Below are 19,022 nucleotides of genomic sequence, written 5' to 3'. Positions count from 1 at the left end.
CTAAACTAAAAAACCTTAAACTGTATTATGGAAAGCAGGAAGTGAACAAATGTAACAGTTACTGATTGTAAAAGTACCAGATGGAGGGCTAGGATTTAATAAGCTCTGCTTCTTCCTACTCCTTTTGGACATATGGAACTGGGAACTGATTATGGGATGCATTCAATTGGAATTGTAATCTTCAAATGAAATAAAACCATTACCATTACAAAAAGTATGGCCGCAAGGTGGATGAGTGGTTATCATGTTGGCCACACAGTCAATAGATCAGGAAGACCACTTGAGCAGCCCAAGGAGAAAACATGTGACTATAGGGGTGTTATTTCATGTTTAGAGGGCTCTAACAATGTTAAAAACTGCATTGACAAGGTCATACACTCCTTCCCTTTGTCTTATTTTCTATTATTACATCTACTATATTGGGTAATAGTAGCATAAAGGTCTGCCGCTTATCCTCATCAAGGGTATGCTGGAGCCTATCCCAGCTGACTTTGGGGGAGAGAAGGAGTACACCCCGGACTGTGGGCCAGCCCATATAGACAAACAACCATTCACATTCATACCTATGGACAATTAGAGCCTCCAATCAACCTAATATGCATATTTTGTGGGGATGTGGGAGGAAGTCGAAGTACCATGTAACCACTCGTCCACTGTGCAGCATCTGTAGGAATCTAATCATGTTAAAAATAAGTAAAAAAACAGCAGTGTTTTATGGCTTATGTGTCTTATTTTCTCTTATAATGTCTACAATATTGGGTAATAGTAGTATAAATGCTACTCTAGGGGTGTTATTTTATGTCTAGAGGGCTCTAATGTTATATCATGTCTTATTTTCTCTTATTATATCTACTATATTGGATGAAAGGATTGTAAAGATAACCATAGGGGTGTTATTTCATGTCTGGAGTGCTCTAATCTTATTCATTCATTTTCTACCGTTTATCCTCACAAGGGGGTGCTGGAGCCTATCCCAGCTGTCTTGGGGTGAGAGGCGGGGTCCACCCTGGACTGGTGGCCAGCCAATCACAGGGCACATATAGACAAACAACCATTCACACTCACAGTGGTAATAGTATAAACGTTGGAGAAACAACAACACTAGTCATCTAAAGTTGTACATGATTCACTTATTTTTACACTTGTATGGGCAGAATGTGAAAACGATATCTTCAAAGTAAGATGAAGAGCAGTGTAGTTTTCCTGATTTAACATTTCCTGTAAAAACAGGAGTGTGACACAGCAGATGCCGTGGATGATCCCCCCCCCCCCCAGCGGGGGAGGCTGCATGCGATCGGGCTGTTGGAAGCTAATAAAGTGCTTCTCTCCGGCCGTAAATGGCTGCTATGTTTCTGACTGGAGGCGAGCTCACAGTAATCCTTCTATGCGGCCCCGCATTTGAATTTAAAAGCGGCACAGTGTGGTGTGAAAAGGCGGAGTCAGTGTGCAGAACGCAGCTGCAAAGGAACAGGACGCAGGCTTTATTAGCTCTGCCGCTCGCTCCCATCCTCACACGTCCCCTGGCCAAGATCTCAGAGAGAGAGAGGGGAACGGAGAGAAACCACGTTGACGGGTCCTGCATTAAGTGCGCTACTCTCACAGATGAAATGCTACCTATCCGGTCTTGGCGCCGCATGCGACCCGAGAAGACAAAGTGCTCCAATAAAATCCTCCATGGATGCACTAAAGCTCCCTCCCCAGCACCAATCTCATCGGGGAGATTCATGGGGCCGCTCGGGGGACGTCAACATTCCCAAAGAAACCAACCCAGGAATCTCCGCCGCGACTCTGTGCAGAGTTCTACCATCTGCACGATCTTTTCTGTGTGTTATAAAGATACAAAAACAGCTAAAAACAGGTTTTGTTTTGGAATGTTGAAGTTCCATTAACATGTAAAATGACCATAATAGGGCAAAATACTATATTACATTATTACTATCATTGAATGTAGCATTGGTACAGGATGGATATAGAACCATAAAACCTTGTTGGACCTTGTTTTTGTTGTGTTTTAATAGCTGCCTAATAATTAGCTGCCTATTTTGACCTTTTTAATACCTTTAGTCACACAGAAATAGACATGCATGTCTCATGTAAGGATTGTGGATGATTGGCAAAATCCCCCCCAAAAAGTGTATTTTCCTTTCACACCCAGGATGAAATTTGGATGAAGATACCAGGATGAAGACGGCCAGGCATACCCATCGTTACGAGAGTTTCTCACCCGTATTCGTTCAGCGCACTTGCAAATGTCTTTGGATTATTTATCACACGTACTCAATTACAAATTACACAGCAACGCGCAGGATACTTTACTAGGTTGTTCGATTCCGTGAGGCTAGTTTGTTATGCGCAATGTTTAGCGGTGTACGCAAACTGGGAAGCAGAGAAAGAAATGTTACTGGTTCCCGACTGACCAAACGGAGCTAACTGGGACTAGCGATTGGCAACGGCTGGATAATCCAGAAAATTGCATCATTCCAAAGAGTCGCTTGGCGCTCTAATGAGAAACATATTTATCGTTGGTAAACATGTTGGGGGGGAAGGAAAAGTTGTCTTTATTCTCAGAACACGAGAAACATCCACGTACATTCCTCACTGGCCAGAGCAAATAACCCCAACCTCAAAGCATCCCAAGTATGCTGCGAAGTCGCGAGGGTTTACTCTGGTGTGGAATCCACGGCGAGCGCTGCGGCGGCGGTTTTCCTTCCACGGCTTTACAGTCATGAGTGTTTTCACAGGAATCAAAGATGGCCGTGGAGACCAAATAGTGTGAATGACACGTTCTATTTGCTGACATGCGATGGTGTGAAACATCTGAGTTTCTTTCTCTGTGGAGCGGAATCATCAAACCTGCGTGAGGCGGCGCCAGAGCGCCTCCGTCAGGTCGTGTGTGACGAGCGGGTGCGGTCAGTCGGAGTCGGAGGAGTCGCCACCGCGTTTGCCGGACTTGTGCTTGTGCTTCTTCTTCTTTTTACTTTTCTTCTTGTCCTTTTTCTTCTTGTCCTTCTTCTTCCTCTTCTTGCTGTCGGAGTCAGATGATGATGAGGAGGAGGAGGAGGTGGGGTCCTGAAGAAGTTGCTGCAGCTGCTGGATCCTTAGGGTGGAGAGTAAGGGGGGCAGAGTTAGAGGTTGCGATGAGGCCCAATGGCGACACATCCTTCCTTTGTCCTAGCTGCTACTTGTGACCGCGAGGCGCTGCAGCTGGCCCTGCAAGAACGCAGCTTCAGCCTAATGTTCTTTTGGTATCATTAAAGCTGGCTGGCTGGAGCGTGCTGATTTATGAGGGTTTCTAACCGCTAAGTGGAAGATGAAATACATAGCGAGGCTTGGAATGTGGAGAAGACGTGCGCGCTTCGTGTTTTATTGGCTGCGATCTCGCACACACATCGTGTTTTTTGGCCGATTGGGGGAAATAAAATGTGGTTAGACAGCAGGAGTCAACACAACCCAACGGCGGCTGAACTTGCACATCAAGTGGACGTCGCTTTCTCACGAGCAAAGCTTCCAAAAAGTCAGAATACGACTAAAAGAACATTTACAACTACTTAAGGAAGTTCATTCATTTTCTACCGCTTATCCTCACCAGGGTGCTGGAGCCTATCCCAGCTGTCTTCGGGCCAGAGGTGGTGGCCAGCCAATCCCAGGGCACATATAGACAAACAACCATTCACACTCACATTCATACCTATGTACAATTTGGAGTGGCTAATTAACCTAGCATGTTTTTGGAATGTGAGAGGAAACCGGAGTACCTGGAAAAAACCCACATATGCACGGGAGAACATGCAAACTCCACACAGAGATGCCCAAGGGTGGAATTGAACTCGGGTCCCCTAGCTGTGAGGCTTTTTTCTTAGCATAAGGCCCCTATGTATCCGTATCCTTCACTTGTCACGATGTGGCCCTCACTGGGAAGGTTCCCTCAACTGGAAAAGGTTTGGCCAACCCTGATCTTAAGGTTCCAGCATTTCCTTTTGATTACACGGTGTGGTGTAGCACATCCCTTTTCCTGAAGCACATTGCTTTATGAATTAAATATTATGTTAATTACCACTTCAAAAGGAGACGGAATGGACTCTCTTTCTGCTCCTTTTCAGAGAAAACGTCGCATTGAACAAACAAAGGCTTCAAAACCGCGGCCGGCCTTTCCATGACCTTCTTGTAACGTACGATGAATCCACCTCAAGTGCAACCACACATGCATTTCATATTGGGAGTGATACTACTACTACTACTACTACTACTACTACTACTAATAAAAAGTCATATTTACCTGCTCTCTTTTTCGTTCCTTTCATTTTCACGAATGAGGTCATACATGGGGTCTTCGTGAGCCTAGGAGGAGGCAGACAGGTCAGGAGAGGACAGGAGAGGACAGGAGAGGACGTCCATAAGGATGAGGAATAAAAAGAGCAAAGAAATCCATGAAGAGAGAAAGCTGCCTGAAACACAACACTTTTTTTTTGTCATCTCGTCAGCATGTTTCCGGGCAGGAAAAAAAAAAATGATAGAGTTGCTTTTATGGTAATCAGAGAGCTGAGTACTCCTGCAGATCTCCATTCTTCCGTTTAATGGAAAATGTCCTCTAAGGACCTCCATCCATCCGTCCGTCCATCCGTCCTCCTGCTCTACTCACCACACGGAACTGCTCCAGCTTCTGGTTGCCTTTGATGAAAAACGGACACTCTCGGTCTCCTGTGCGATGCCCGTAACGCTTGCACCTCCAGCCTGCATGAAAGGAGCGACCGTGGATCAATCAGTCCTTTATTGATTGGTGCCCATCACTGTATGTTACAATAATACAAATATTATGGGAGTAAAGTCATCCTTATGCTAACATTAACAAGAATCTGACATAATTATAGAGAATAAAATTATATTGTATTGAAGGAGAAAAAAGTTGCAATTATATGAGAATAAATTTGTAATATTGTGAAGACAAATAATGCAATTTTAAAGTAAAAAAGTATAAATATTATAGGAATAGACTCAATATTACTAAAAAAAAATTACATTAATTCAGAAGAAGGTTGAACACTTATACGAAAAATGTGGAAAACAAATGATATGCTTCTTCACAAACATGACAGATGCAGTTTTTTCTTGAAATATATATAACTTCTTAGCATATATTCTAAAATATCATACCCCCCCGGTGCCATGAATAGATTACAGGCCCATGAGCAACACTAAGGGAGGTTTTGGATATTCACCCCCATCTCTTTAAAACTATGAGAAAAATAAGAATGAATGGATCGAGGATACAAATGAACTTCTAGTGCATTTGACGACAAGGAAACGTGGCTTCTTGGCTCCATACAAATGGCCTCCAATGTAAGGCCCTTTTGCTTTGACACAACAAAAGTGCTAAAAGTTTGAAGCTCTGCTGAGGAGGAGAATATTATGAGTCATCGCCAACATTTGTTGCGCTTTGACAACAGTTTGCAGAACAATGAGACGCCAGCTGTACGTTTGTTTTCCCGGCCAGTCTGAGACGCTACCACTTCTCGGCAGTCTGTTATCTCCTGACTTGAAAAAAGAAACTCTACACATCTAAAGAAATGTCATTCTACGCCATTCTCCATTTACTGACAAAAAAACCCACCACGTACGGTATTAGGAATTGAGGTGCCATTGTCTAACTGACGCATACTAAAGAACGTCCATTGAGTTCAAGTGAGGAGGCTTTTGCATGCAAACAAACAAACAAACATGGTCTCGGGGGAGGAAGCAGATGGAGTCATACTCGCATTCAACACAATAAATGCCAATTTATGGGCAGCCACAACGCCCCCCCCACCCCCGTGGTTTGCGTGTATGCGGCATGAAAATGAATGAAGACTGAATAGAACGCCTTCATTGACACACGTTATTAGTCACCACGGTGAACGTCAACTTCTCTACACGAGTAGGTGAAGGCCAAATACTATGGACTTAGGAATTTATGTGGATTCATTTATTCTGTACTTAATATACTATACATTTATTTTTAAAGTATGGTAAAAAAGTAAAAAAAAACACGCTAATAATAAAAAAGTAATTATCACATAAATGGTGGGCCGTATCTCAATAACAACAAATTCAAAATATATATTCAAATAATAAAATAAAACAATAAATGTTTTCTGGTGTGCATTATTTCCAGGCTTTTGCTGGCCACATAAAACAATATCACTGGTGAATGTGGCCACTAGCCATCGAGCATGACAGCTGTGGTTAAGGCTTTCGTTTGACATGCTCTGCTTTGAGGCTGATAAGGACTAAATAAAATCATTAAAAAATAAAATATTACAATACAATACAATACAAAAATACAATTTAACTCTATTTAAAAAAGCCCCCCAAAAAATTAATAAATGTAAAAAATATATTAAAATAATAATATACAGGGGTATTTTGGTTAACATCCGCCCTGGTTAAGGGATAAGTGTAATTTTTTTTGAAAATTTTCAAAATATCAAAAGATCCTGTTTATGTTTATGCCGCCATACTAGATCACACGCACAAGATAAACTCTTGCGATACTGGCATGTGATTGTAGGCCGCAGATGCCATTTTAGAGCAATGGTGCTTGTTTATATCAGTGCAGCAGTGCAAGACAGCGACACAAAATACATGGACCACACAAAAGAGAAAGGCGATGAACTGTACTGTCTTTACTGTACTGTACTGTACTGTACTGTACTACAAACTTCTTTGGAATACAACATTCGAACTGCATTTATAGGTCAGAAAAGTGGAAAATAATAGGTCCCTTTAACATTTTTGAGTATCTGGAATGGATTAATTAGATTTATATTATTTTCTTGCTTTGGTTTAAGTTGGACCTTCGGCAACAGATGAATGATGTTAACCAAGGCACCGCTGTAGCAAAACGACCTCCAGTGATTGCTATGGTATCATGTGATGTGAGGATGTGCCACCAGCCTTACATTGCATCACCTTCACTTCCTTCCCCAGCGGCATCCACAGGCCCCGAGTTGGCGCGTTGGCCAGGAAGCTGCGGGCCTCTTCATTTCCGGGTTCGGCGGGTATACAGTCCTCTGGCTTCTCCTCGTGCTCCTGCAACGGCACATGTAGCTGTCAATCACACATCCTAGGGGCGGGTCGGTGAAAGCAGCTTCTTTTATTTCATTTTTTTAATGTAAATTTTGCCTTGAAAATGTAGTAAAGTAAAAGAAAGGGGCTTTACCTTAATGTATCCTGGTGGAGGTTTTTCATAGCTAAATAAAGAGGACGTGTGTGTTATATATTACATTTATACTGCTCCAACGTTAGGTTATTTACATATTACTCTTGCTATTGAGACAAACACTTACAATGTCTCGACGTGTTTGAGATTTTGCACTTGTTGATTGAGTTTCTTCATCTGGCTCCTGATTTTCTCGTCATCTTCTTTGCTCGATTTGCTTCTTTTGTGCTCCCGCTTGCTGTCATTTCTGTCGCTCGTCCGCTCTCTCTTCCTTCCCGACATGTTGTCAAAGACTAGACGATGACAATATAAACTCGATAGACGCTAATTCGGTGTCACATTGAGGCGAGTATCGACTGTGGCTAATGTGATGCTAACTAGCAAACATTGCGTTGATGTTGATACACTCGACTTCCGGCGAGGATCTGCTGTTTGGTGGGAGCCTAGCGCCCCCTGCAGGATTGGGGCGGAAACGAAACAACGCTCGACACTGCCATATCACTAACCCTTTTCAAAGAGCATACTTTTTCTCAATGATGTCAACACAAAAGACGTCCACCATAAACTTTGAAAAGAACACAACATCTACATATAACAGTTTTAAACTATAACTAAATAAATGAGCTATGAATATTACTATTGTTTAATATATCTGGTTTAGCATAAGGGTAAACATGAGACCACGTGACACAACCAGGAAGTGTGAGGAAGGTGAGACCGTCTGGATTCACCCACAGAACTACATTACGTAGAAAACTCACGAGCCGTACGTTTTTGTCGCCGCGAGTCCGCCATCTTGTGTAGCACTACCTTGTTCGTTTGCGACTTTCCACGTTTTTACTGATTGTTTCTGAAACTCTGGACGCGATAAGGCATTAAAATGCCCTAATGTGCGGCTGTAAACTACCTATATATGCATATACACTGCGCACGCTGAGCTGCCAAGTTGTGCTACACAAGATGGCGGCGTGTGCACTGAATCACTGCGTGGCGGCGACACGTATACTTATGAATTCATTTTAAGACAGTGAGTGACAGCAACCGACAGTTTCACTATCACAAGAGGTTTTATTTCAGAGTCATAAAGTAGAAATCTGAGGTATTGATACATCACTGTGCAATCAAGGAAGAAAAGACAGTAGAAAAAGCAGCACATATATTTGGATTGCTTAACAAAAATACATTTTTAAAAGAAAGGTAGATAAATGAAATGACCAACATCTCCATTGGACATCAATGACATGTTCATGCAATAATACTGGCAAAACCCACAAAAAGAAGCTAACTTTGAGGAAAAAACGCTGCAGCATCGCCTGCTTGTTATAACAAGGAATGCCCTTTGCATTCCATTACTTTTCATATTCACTATATCTTTCAATAACATAGTCATTTGGGAAACGTGTATCATTTACAATGAGAATACAAAAATGAACATTAAAGTGACACTTATTTCCACATTGTATGTCAAATATATCTAAATATACACAACACAATTACATGTTATGTCTCCACAAACATAAGTAGATAGTTCCTGCATGATGAAACAAAAATATCAAGCAATGCTAACTTTAAAAAAAAGTCAAGAAAGAAATAAAAATGTTCTATTTACATAATTAGCATGTTGAGATAAATCCTCAACAATTCCTCCACTATTCCACATGCACATTCCCTGTAAGGGCATACAAGCTGAGTGGAGGAGGCCGCCAGAAGACAAACCTGAGGTTGCTGTGTTGATGGTGGGCACAATGAAGCCCGTCCCGCGCTGGCTCAACAACCCAAACGTAGGTTCCCGTGTGTAAACTCTTACTAGCGTATGCAAAGGAAGCGACTCAAAGCGAGGAGAGAAAATCCTTCAAACTCCCCTTCTTGCCGCTGGGCTTGTCCTCCCGCATGAGGATCTTACCGAGACGCTGGACCACCCAGTTCTTGGCCTTGGAGGGGGTCTTGGAGGAGGAGGAGGCTGATCCAGGCGTGCTGGAGGACATGGACGACCTAGCCGAAAGAAAGAAAGAAGAGGTCAGAGAAGAAGAGGATCTCGCCTGCTTGGGCGCGTGAAGGATGGAATTTAACTGACCTGGGCGTGCGGCTGGGGGTCTTGTCTTTGCCAGGGGTCTTGGGCGTAGTGGCGGCGGCGGCCGCTCTGTTGGCCGACTGGGGGGTCTTGTGTTTGCCGGCGCTCCCCGGCGTGCCGTGGGTCTTGGCCCAAGTGGACAAGAACTCTCGGTTCATTCCTCTGTGTATGGATGTCTTATTGCAAGCGTGGCAGGTGGCCATCTAGATAGAAGTAGACCACATAGAGGACACGTTGTCATGTTTGCTGGTGCTGTAGTCCCAACCATTTGTTTTGCTTTTCTTTTTTTTACTGAAGCCCCCCCCCCTTCTCCCTTTAATTGCCATTGTTCAATCACGATGAAGGAAGCTAAATGCAAAGAAGCACAAATATACGGTAATCAAACGCTTCCAGATGATTCATAATACATTTCTACTTTGTTGTGATATTTACAAGAGACCCAAAAAGGGGGGGGGGGGGCTTCTACTGAGGTTCCTGTGATGCAGGACCACAAATATCTGAAACATCTGAGCTGCCATGTGGCAGCTGAGGAATGCTCCACAAAGTCATTTTTTAACAGCTGAGCAACTGTTTCTTCAAAACATTAAAAAAAAAACCCACCCCCACCCCCCACCACCCACCCCGCCCGCTCCCCGTCTCTCATGGCTTGTTTGAGTTGATAAAGTTTGCACAGACAGGAAGCTAGCTGGACGGGGATACATTTCAGTTCAGCCCTGTTGCTGGGCAGTGACACCTATTCATGGTATGGATGCTGTAATGTAAGGGGGCGGGGGTGGGGGGGGGGTGTCTGCCAGCTATGAACCTCAACTGCAATGTTATTCCATAAAAGTGCTGAGAATTCAACCGTAAACCGGTTTAAAGTGTCCTCCAATAACATCAGCACCGCTTTCTAATGACTCCCCAGCAAATAAAAGCTTCGCCAAGCAAAAAAAAAACAAACTGCAGTGAGTAGAAAGAAAAGTTGTTGCACGCCCCCCAAAAAAAGGGATTACAAGCTAATTTGCAGCATTTGGCAAATGCCGCTATTTAATTGCCGCCCGGAATGAACTCCCATCGGCAGATAAAGCAGAGATCATTTGGAGGCAATCTCATAATCTCAGTAACGAGCTGACCCCCGGGAGCAGGATGAGCCGCAGCACGTCTTTCCGTCTGCTCGCTCAGCTAACAAGTTGCCTTTTATTCTTGGAAAGCACAGAAACAAAAACGGCAAACTTTAAATCCACACACTCAAGAGCCAAATGGGGTCAGAGAGGACCACCCCGGCGGAGGTCATCAAACACGACATCCACAGAGCCGACGAGGTGGAACAAAACCAAAACAACTCACCGACACGAAAGTAGCCATTTCAAAATGGTGACAGGTGTGCGTCTGCGGCGTTGCTCCTACTTGACAAGTGTTTACTACATCGCACGACACGGCCCACTTTATAACGGCCCGGCCGCCGGCCCACCCTTGTGCATGAGGGGGGGGTGGGGGTGTGGCCTGCAGGATGACCGACCAGGGCGCTGTCACAGGGGTCGATTTATTAGCGACATTCCCGGCACTGACAAGGGAACGCTGCTACAGTGTGGTGCTGTCAGCCCAAACCGGAATCATCCAGAACCTACTCCTCATCTACTCCCTACTTCCTGACTGGAAAACCACACGGATCAATAAAAACAGCTTGCACTTGTTGGTGAGCACAACTGACGTCTGCAACGGGAATTTTTCATGTCTGTGATGGCGGAGTGACTTTTTAATGTGTTTATGAGCACCAAACATTATGAAAATATATCATCTTCATCACATGCCTGCTCCATTCTACAGAGAAAGCTCATTTTGAACGTTTTTTTTTATATGACGTCATGAAGGAAAAACCTCCTTCCTCATGGGCAAACTCAATTCCCTTGAGCGACTCCAGTTCTTATGAGTCACTGCCTGAATTGAATCGGGTACTCAAAGGTAAACAAAATGCATCAACAACACTCACCGGTGAGTGAAACTTGAGTCGTTCTCAACCCGAGTCAGTCAATGCCTGGGAGTCGTAGTAGTCCAGCATCAAGTAACCGTCAGTCAGTGAAACTCAAATCTTGGTTGAGTACCGGTGAGCCATAGCGGAGCATCTTTACGTCTTCAACGAGTACACATGAGTTTTTGTCAACCCGTGAGTCAATGAAACTTCCATCTTGGTTGACTAACCACATGTCAGTGAGTCTTTGTCAACCCGTGAGTCAGTGAAGCTTGAGTCTTTGTCAACCCGTGAGTCAGTGAAAGTCAAATCTTGGTTGAGTACTAGTGAGTCATAGCGGAGCACCGGCAAGTGCGTGAAACTCAAGTCTTCGAGTTCCCATGAGTCTGTGAAACTTGAGTCTTCGTCAAGAACCAGTGAGTCAGTGATACTCAAATCTTGGTGAGTAATTAATCTGTGGGGAAGTGAAACTTGAGTCTTTGTCAACCCGTGAGTGAGTTAAACTCAAAACTGGGTTGACTGAATCACAGCGGAGCACCCGCGAGTGAGTGAAACTCAATTCTTCATGGAGTACCCATGAGTCTGTGAAACTTGAGTCTTCATCAAGCATCAGGGAGTCAGTGACTCAAATCTACGTTGCGTACCTGTGAGTCAGTGAAACTTGAATTTTTGTCAACCCGTGTCACCCAGGACTGAGCGAAATTTGAGTCTTTGTTAAGAACTGGGTGCGTCTCGAGTCTTCATCAATCTGTGAGTAAGTGAAGCTTGGGTCTTTGTCAACCCGTGAGTTAAACTCAAATCTGTGTTGACGATGCAAGTCACAGCGGGGCACCCGCGAATGAGTGAAACTCGATTCTTCATCGAGTACCCATGAGTCGGTGAAACTTGAGTCTTTGTCAAGAACCAGTGAGTCAGTGATACTCAAATCTTTGTGAGTAATCAATCTTGGTGAGTAATCAATCTGTGGGGAAGTGAAAACTTGAGTCTTTGTCAACCCGTGAGCAAGTTAAACTCAAATCTGGATTGACTATGCAAGTCACAGCAGGGCACCCGCGAGTGAGTGAAACTCAATTCTTCATCGAGTACCCATGAGTCGGTGAAACCTGAGTCTGTCAAGCACCAGTGAGTCAGTGATACTGGAATCTACGTCGCATACCTGTGAGTCAGTAAATCATGAATTTTAGTGAACCTTTCGTTTTTTTCTACAAGGGTAGAGCAACATAAAAAATGATCACGGTACAGTACAAAGAGGAAGTAAGTTTGTTATTTTTTGTTTCGTTCTTTTCAAACACTTCCTGCCACCGTGTCACATGCCTGCCTCGAGGTCACACACGTACCAACGCTGGTTCCGACAATTGTCAAGAATCTGCAAAGGACCAAGATTGACACACGTACACAAACATGCATCAATTGGTGCGCCTATTTATAGCATCCGCTCCCGTCCTGTCCTTCAACCTTCAACAGCAGGACGTCAGCGGCCGGGTTGGTTCGCCGACCTTGGCAGCACGATACCACCCATGAGGGGACGGTGGTGGTTGGGGGCAACACGAGTAGCGTGACTGACAGAATTAGGCGCATGTCAGAGCCGTTTCTTCTCGGTGTCGTTTTCAAAGTGTGGCGGGAGTTATTCTAGAGCCAACATCGATACGAGCCTATGAAGAGTCGGCTTGGATCGATACGCGTCTGACCAAAATGTGGTCTTGCACCGCCAGCCAGGCGGTGTCCAAACTTAAATCCACCAAGGTCGTTTTGTTGTATTATTACATATTTATATATTTTTATCGAAGAGATAAAAAAATATTTGGACAAAAATCTGCAAATCGTATTACAATCGATTTCAAACAAGAGTTGACGCAAGCAATTCAAAGCCAGCGCTGGAGAGAGGGATTAGCGATTAGCCAATGAGGGTTTAGCAAAGTCTGTGGCTGTGTCTGAAACCACATACTTACTCATACTAACTCTTTGAGTATGTCATTTTAGAGTATGCGAGAAGTTCCCGGATGCATACTGCATTCGCCAGAAATGTTGAGTATGTATCGTCAACTTACTACTCACACCCAAATTACCCAGGATGCAACGCGACGTGACGTCACCGGGACGATATCGGTCCAAATGGCGGTGTCAAGCAGGATATAGTACAAGTTGGTTGGCTTCTTGTTTTCAAAGTAAAAGCAGTGATTTATTACTATGTTTTTTTTGTGTGAGAAAAGTAAGGGGGTGTTTTATTTTGTGAAAATAACCGAAAGTGCATTGCACACTAGCTAGCTTCAAATTAGCAGAATTGGTCAGAACAAAATTGTAAACGGTTGGTATTTGGACAAATAAATGGCACACTCGGGATCTGAACGGCCACTTTATTGCCTGATTAAAAATGAATCTCAATAAAGTGATGTATTTAAAGAGTTAGGAGCTAAAGTGAAATTAGCTTCAGACTGTCGATTTCGGCTCGGGTAGGAGCGCAATGCATTGTGGGCCATCATGTAGTACGCTTTGTAGTAGACTGTCTGATGGATTGGGTACACAGTATGGAGTGTGGATAGTATGGACACGGAAGTATGTAGTAGTTAGTATGCGGTTTCGAACACATCGTGTGTCACGGTGTGAGCCTGTACCGTATGACAAACCTCGGGCAAAAATATTTCACGGGTTGACAGTTTTATAATAACCGTTCTAAAATGTGTTATTTTTGAAATAGCTTGATTGTAAAAAGACCAAAAAAGTCAGGTCCATTTTGAAACCATGAAGGTCATGTACGGTACCCAGCTCCACATTTGATGACCATTCACATGAGTAATATGGTCATGATGTATAGCAAAACAGCACACTGCGTATGGTTTCTATGGTGACCGTACATGTCCCAATCAGCATCCTGCCACCAAGTTTAGCGCCATCCTCCTCACTAATGAACAAACAAACTGCAGAGGTCTTATTAAAGGAAATGCTGACGAGCGGATACAATTAAGGTCCGGATGGGTGCTCCCGTGCGGTCCTGCTGGCTCATGGCATAATTCCACGACTGTGCCCCGTATTGACAGGTTCAGTTACAGCGTGGGGACGCGCTGTAACTGGCTTGCCCACCCGGTTAATCTTAATCTCCGGCCAAACGCCGCAGGGCCAACCGACTTTTATTAGCAGGGTTGCTGAGGCGTAGCGGCACGTTCTGCGGCTTCGACCGATTCCCTGAGGGGATCTGGGACTGACCCAGCTGGCACCAACTTGTGGCAGCAATAACATGCCGGGAATAGCTGGCACGCGAGTGCCGGCGCTTCTTCTTTATCTAAAAACACACACGCAGGCAGGAGGCCGCCACTGCTGTTGTTGCTCTTCCACATTCCCCAACTCGTCTTCCTGTCGCCACCGCCGAGGTGCCGAAAGCCTTGGCTGCTGCTTTTCTTGTTCCCGCGTGGCCGAGATCAAGCATCACCGTTCACATCCCCCGGCATCGTAAAGATGAATTCAACGGTGAGCTGCGGTGAAGTGTTACGGAATGAGAAGGGGGAGGGAGGGGGCTGGAAAATGAGTAAATGGCGGGCGGTGGCGAGTGAGGTCGAGAAGAAGCGGTGCCATAAATTGACCTCACGTCGCTTAAAAGGAAAGAAATGGCTCGTCCGGGAAAACGATAATTTTTCACCCGCTTGGCTTTTGCAGCGGATGGCTGAGCCTGTGCGGCGCGCCACGTCCGTGCGCCTCCTTCCATAAACATCCATTTGCATGACAACACGCCAGAGTAGTCTCTCCTGTGACAAACAACTCTGCTGGGAAGAATAAATCCAGATCTCAAGGACGGCGGCGAGGAGGAGGCGGCGGCGGCGGCTTCCATTTACGGTTTCCGACTCCGGCTAACGAGCACAGCTATTACAGGATCATCTCACCCGCAACCGTCGCAGAGACAAGATAAATGACATCAAAATGGGGGGAGACATTTACACCACAGTGCCTAAACACACTGACGCCATGCATGGTCTGAACGTTCTGAACTCCTAGCTAGCTTCTTCCAACAGCACACCCGTTCTGAGTGAATCCGTAGCGCCTCTGCTGGCCAAGTAGTGCACTACACTCCAACGTTATGACGTCAAGCGCTGCCACGAGTGCCAGGTGATGAGCAGGACGGCGTCTACGATGTAACTGTTGCGAGGTCTGAAGCGCCGCCAGCAGCGGATTCCATCGTCGAGGCGTTTAAGAGCCCCCGCATCTCGTCGTTTAAGAGGAGACGAGAGCCCTGTCGTGTTAACATAGTCTTTGCTGTGGAAGACAAGCAGCCCCCTCGCCCCCTTCCAGTCCGGCACAGGTGGACGAGGTGTCGCTGGCTCGTTGGCCCCCAAACATGCTGTGGCGGGCGGGCGGTCTGCCAAGGAGGCTAAAAATACCCGACGAGGAGGTGAGTGGGAGGGTATCGGCTTACAAGGAAGTCACGTGAGGAAAACAGGAGTTGTGTTGACAAACAAGCGAGGGGAGAAATGTCGGACTGTCCAGAGTGTGGAAGAGACACCAGGAGACAGGCCCGAGTCTGGCAACAGTGGAATGACTTCGACTTACCAGGACCGAGGTGGACTTCTGGAAGCGGTTGAGCAGATGTCTTTGGGCCAGGCTGAGCGTTTTCCCCCTGGCTCTCCTGCGTAGGACCCTCTGCACCCTCAAAGATGGCCGCCTCTTGGGGCGCAGCCTCACCCGGTGGTTGTCGGGCCGCCGCCACTGGTAGCAGTGATCGCACACGGCGGTTTTGTCCAACGCGGACGACATGTCGTCCTTTTCTGGTGCTGAGGAGACAGGAAATGTGGAGCAACCACGTAGCTTTTCCTGTGCAACAACTGACAGCATTCCAAGATGGCTGACATCGCCAAGCTAAAACAGTAACAACATGTCACCCTTTCAGGCAACACTTATGATGTCAACACTGGCTTTCTCTTCTAGCAGGATTCAAACATGTTTGGCTTACCCAAGCGTGTGAAATACTGCTGGCTGCGGAGAAAAGGACAAGAAAGAAAAAGATTAGAATCACAAACAACCTTTTATGAAGCAGATGCTTGTCATGTAGAGGATCTTTGACTAGGATTTATGCTGTAGGTCCTTAAAAACAGCAAAGTGCTCCTGTCAGATAGAGGATCTTTGGCTAACACTACTTAATTAAAAACAACAAAAGGCTCTTGTCATATAGAAGATCTTTGACGAGAGCAGCTCCTTAAGAGGAGCAGAGCATCCCTATCATACGGAGGATCTGTGACTCGCGGTAGCGCCTTCAAAAATGTCAGTGCACTCTTGCATTATAGATGATCTTTGCAAAAGATTCTTGTAACATAGAAGAGCGCTCCTGTCGTAAAGGATCTTTGACTAACAGTGGCGTCTTGAAAGCAGCAGAGCAGTCTTGCCATGTAAATGAGTGTTGATTTCGTAGGTCCTTAAAAACAGCAGAGCGCTCCTGTCACATAGACAATCTTTGTTTATCTTTTTTTTCCAGTAGGCTCTTAAGAGTCGAGTGAATGGTTTGGTGGAAGTGCAGTCAGCCATGTTGTTAATAAGGACGACAAAGCCGACTAGAAATCAAAGCCGTGTGTCCAGGATGACAAAGATCCCGGATACAAGCGTCTGAAATAAAAAGAACGTGAGCCAAATGAGTCCCTGCCAAACAATACATGGCAATTCCCCAAAAATATCTCAACTGTCTTTGTGACAGCGAGACCGCCTCCTGCTTACCGAGCGCCAGCATCGACATATTGTGATCTCATTGATCTAAGCCCCCACTAAGTCCCGCTAAAATTAGCTGCGGCCTTGAATCAACACGGAGCTTTTTTTACCGCACGTGCAGCCAGGCCTGGATGTTGTTTGGAGGTCGGAGTTAATCTGGCCATGACCCGCTGGCGGCCCGCCGCTGCTAGCCAGCTTTGTGTTGATGCTCGGCAGCCACGAAGGTGAGAAGACACACAACGGACGACACTCGATCGGGATGGAGGAAGATTTGTGACAAATTTTCCATGAATCTGACCCACTCACGCTTTGATCCCTGCCAATTTAATCATCTGTGGCGGGATTAACGGGGTCGTTCACCACAGTTTGACCGGGAAAAACACTTTTCTAGATGCGGCCCTGTGGGACACTTCCACATTGTGTGTGTTTGTCGGTAAATAAAATAGTCAAATAACATAACCTTGGTGGAGGTAACGAGGCACCTATGATATCAACTGAGGCCACAATCTGTGGGAATTCTGTTTTCCTTGGCGACCCCCCGGGTGAGCGAGCGAGTCAGCCCACATCCGCTGCTTATTAACATACTTGTCATGCATGTCCTTTTAAGCGCACGTTTAGCAGCCAGTGATGGGCACAGATGATACGCATGCGGGCCGAGTGCGGGTGATGCTATCAGCACAGTACTGGAAGACCACGCCGTCATGTGCCGGGCTTATCCGACGAGTCTAATGACTTTCCTGCTATGTGCAGCATAGTGAACATTCTACTGCTATTACGAATGCAATGCAATGTAAACAGGCAGGCATGGAAACACTGACATGGTGGTTTTGGCCTCTGCTTATGCAAAAAGGGTGTTCCGGGCCTTGAAAGGGAAAACTTATTTCGAAAGTGAAAGCTTATTAACACATAATTTGGGTCAAAACCTCAGATTTCATTCAGTTCCATAAGACGTCTGAAGGACATTCCCCCCCACTTACATTTCGTACAACTCCTGGAAACAAGGCACAAAAACAGGACAACATACAATATGTTAGAATGATAATAAAAGTAGTAAAAATGTTGTATTCCGGTGTTAAACCATGCCAAAGTTTCAGATAATGAGGTGCGTGTATTTGGAAGTTAGCCCTGAAAGAAGTTTGCGATGGCTCTGAACGTTCGGTTTCAGAGGGTGTGGTATAACTGCCCCTTTGTGATGTCACACAGAGATGGACTTCCTTATATGGGCATGGCTGTAAGCCATATAAGCTCTCTGCCCTCCCCCCAATGGCAGGGTTGCTAAACACGAGGGTCGCGGGATATGCTGGAGCCTATCCCAGCTGTGTACACCCTGGACTGGTTGCCAGCCAATCACAGGGTAGATAGAGACAACCATTCACACAACACTCAAATAATAATTATCATAATATTATCACAGCACCCTATTCTCCACATAAAAAATAACAACAAATTATTATTATTGTCGTAAAAGAATTTTAAGATTAAAAGTTTATAAGCTGTTAAATGTCTCTTGATACTAAACGTTGCCGACTCCATGGCAACAAGACTAAGGCTGCAATACAAGAAATGACCACCTGGGAGCGCCATAAACACGCATAGTTGATGGAGTGCCTTTATCTGTAAAAGTAAAATCAATTTATTGCTCCACACAATGCTAGTCGACAAGGGTTAAATGTGATGATGTAGATACAGGTAGGAAGATTAAGAGTTTCTTACAGGAAAAATCGTGACGCTTCTGGGCAGCTTTCTTCAAACATCAGCGACGCGTTGAGCCGAAACTTATCCGACATTTCTTTCTTGGATAAGTCGATTTTCCCTCTCCACGCAGACTAGTCTTTCCGTGTTGTGTCTTCTTTTTAGGTAACCAAGCACTATATACGACGTATTGACCCAAACACACGACTTTAGGCGCTTGTTAATGGCGAAACAGGCTCTACCTATGAAGTTGACGCACATGCTCGGTCGCGAGCTGATGACGTCATGAGAGTGCAGTGCGTTGTGGGAATCGGAGTCCGGAGTGCTTTGAAGCATTAAGGTACATAATACACGGTCAGAGTTGTTTTCATTACTTTAAATAATTAAAATATATAACGTTGCACTTACGGAATCACATAGAAATTGTTTCAAAA

General features: G+C 45.1%; 2 protein-coding genes across 2 annotated transcripts; both read right to left on the bottom strand.

The window, feature by feature from the left end:
• Window positions 1–2,515: 2,515 nt before the first annotated feature.
• Window positions 2,516–7,626, bottom strand: rp9 (RP9 pre-mRNA splicing factor). Its single transcript, XM_058047045.2, has 6 exons — window positions 7,323–7,626; window positions 7,196–7,226; window positions 6,936–7,065; window positions 4,640–4,731; window positions 4,277–4,338; window positions 2,516–3,097 (listed from the first exon to the last, which is right to left on the bottom strand). Exons 1-6 carry the CDS (start codon window positions 7,475–7,477, stop codon window positions 2,911–2,913), a joined length of 657 nt encoding a protein of 218 aa, XP_057903028.2. The 5' UTR covers window positions 7,478–7,626; the 3' UTR covers window positions 2,516–2,910.
• Window positions 7,627–8,251: 625 nt separating this feature from the next.
• Window positions 8,252–18,833, bottom strand: rmp24 (ribonuclease MRP subunit p24). The gene is made up of 5 exons (XM_058047713.2): window positions 18,610–18,833; window positions 16,151–16,173; window positions 15,751–15,971; window positions 9,270–9,469; window positions 8,252–9,187 (listed from the first exon to the last, which is right to left on the bottom strand). The coding sequence occupies exons 1-5, from the start codon at window positions 18,681–18,683 to the stop codon at window positions 9,025–9,027; spliced, it is 681 nt and encodes a 226-aa protein (XP_057903696.2). The 5' UTR covers window positions 18,684–18,833; the 3' UTR covers window positions 8,252–9,024.
• Between the last annotated feature and the right edge of the window lie 189 nt (window positions 18,834–19,022).

Source organism: Doryrhamphus excisus, linkage group LG7 (genome assembly GCF_037039965.1).
Source record: "Doryrhamphus excisus strain RoL-2023G ecotype Guam linkage group LG7, RoL_Dexc_Guam_v1.1, whole genome shotgun sequence".
NCBI classification, from domain to species: domain Eukaryota; kingdom Metazoa; phylum Chordata; class Actinopteri; order Syngnathiformes; family Syngnathidae; genus Doryrhamphus; species Doryrhamphus excisus.
The sequence above is the reverse complement of the archived record's forward strand: the minus strand, read 5'-3'. Positions and strand labels throughout refer to the sequence as shown.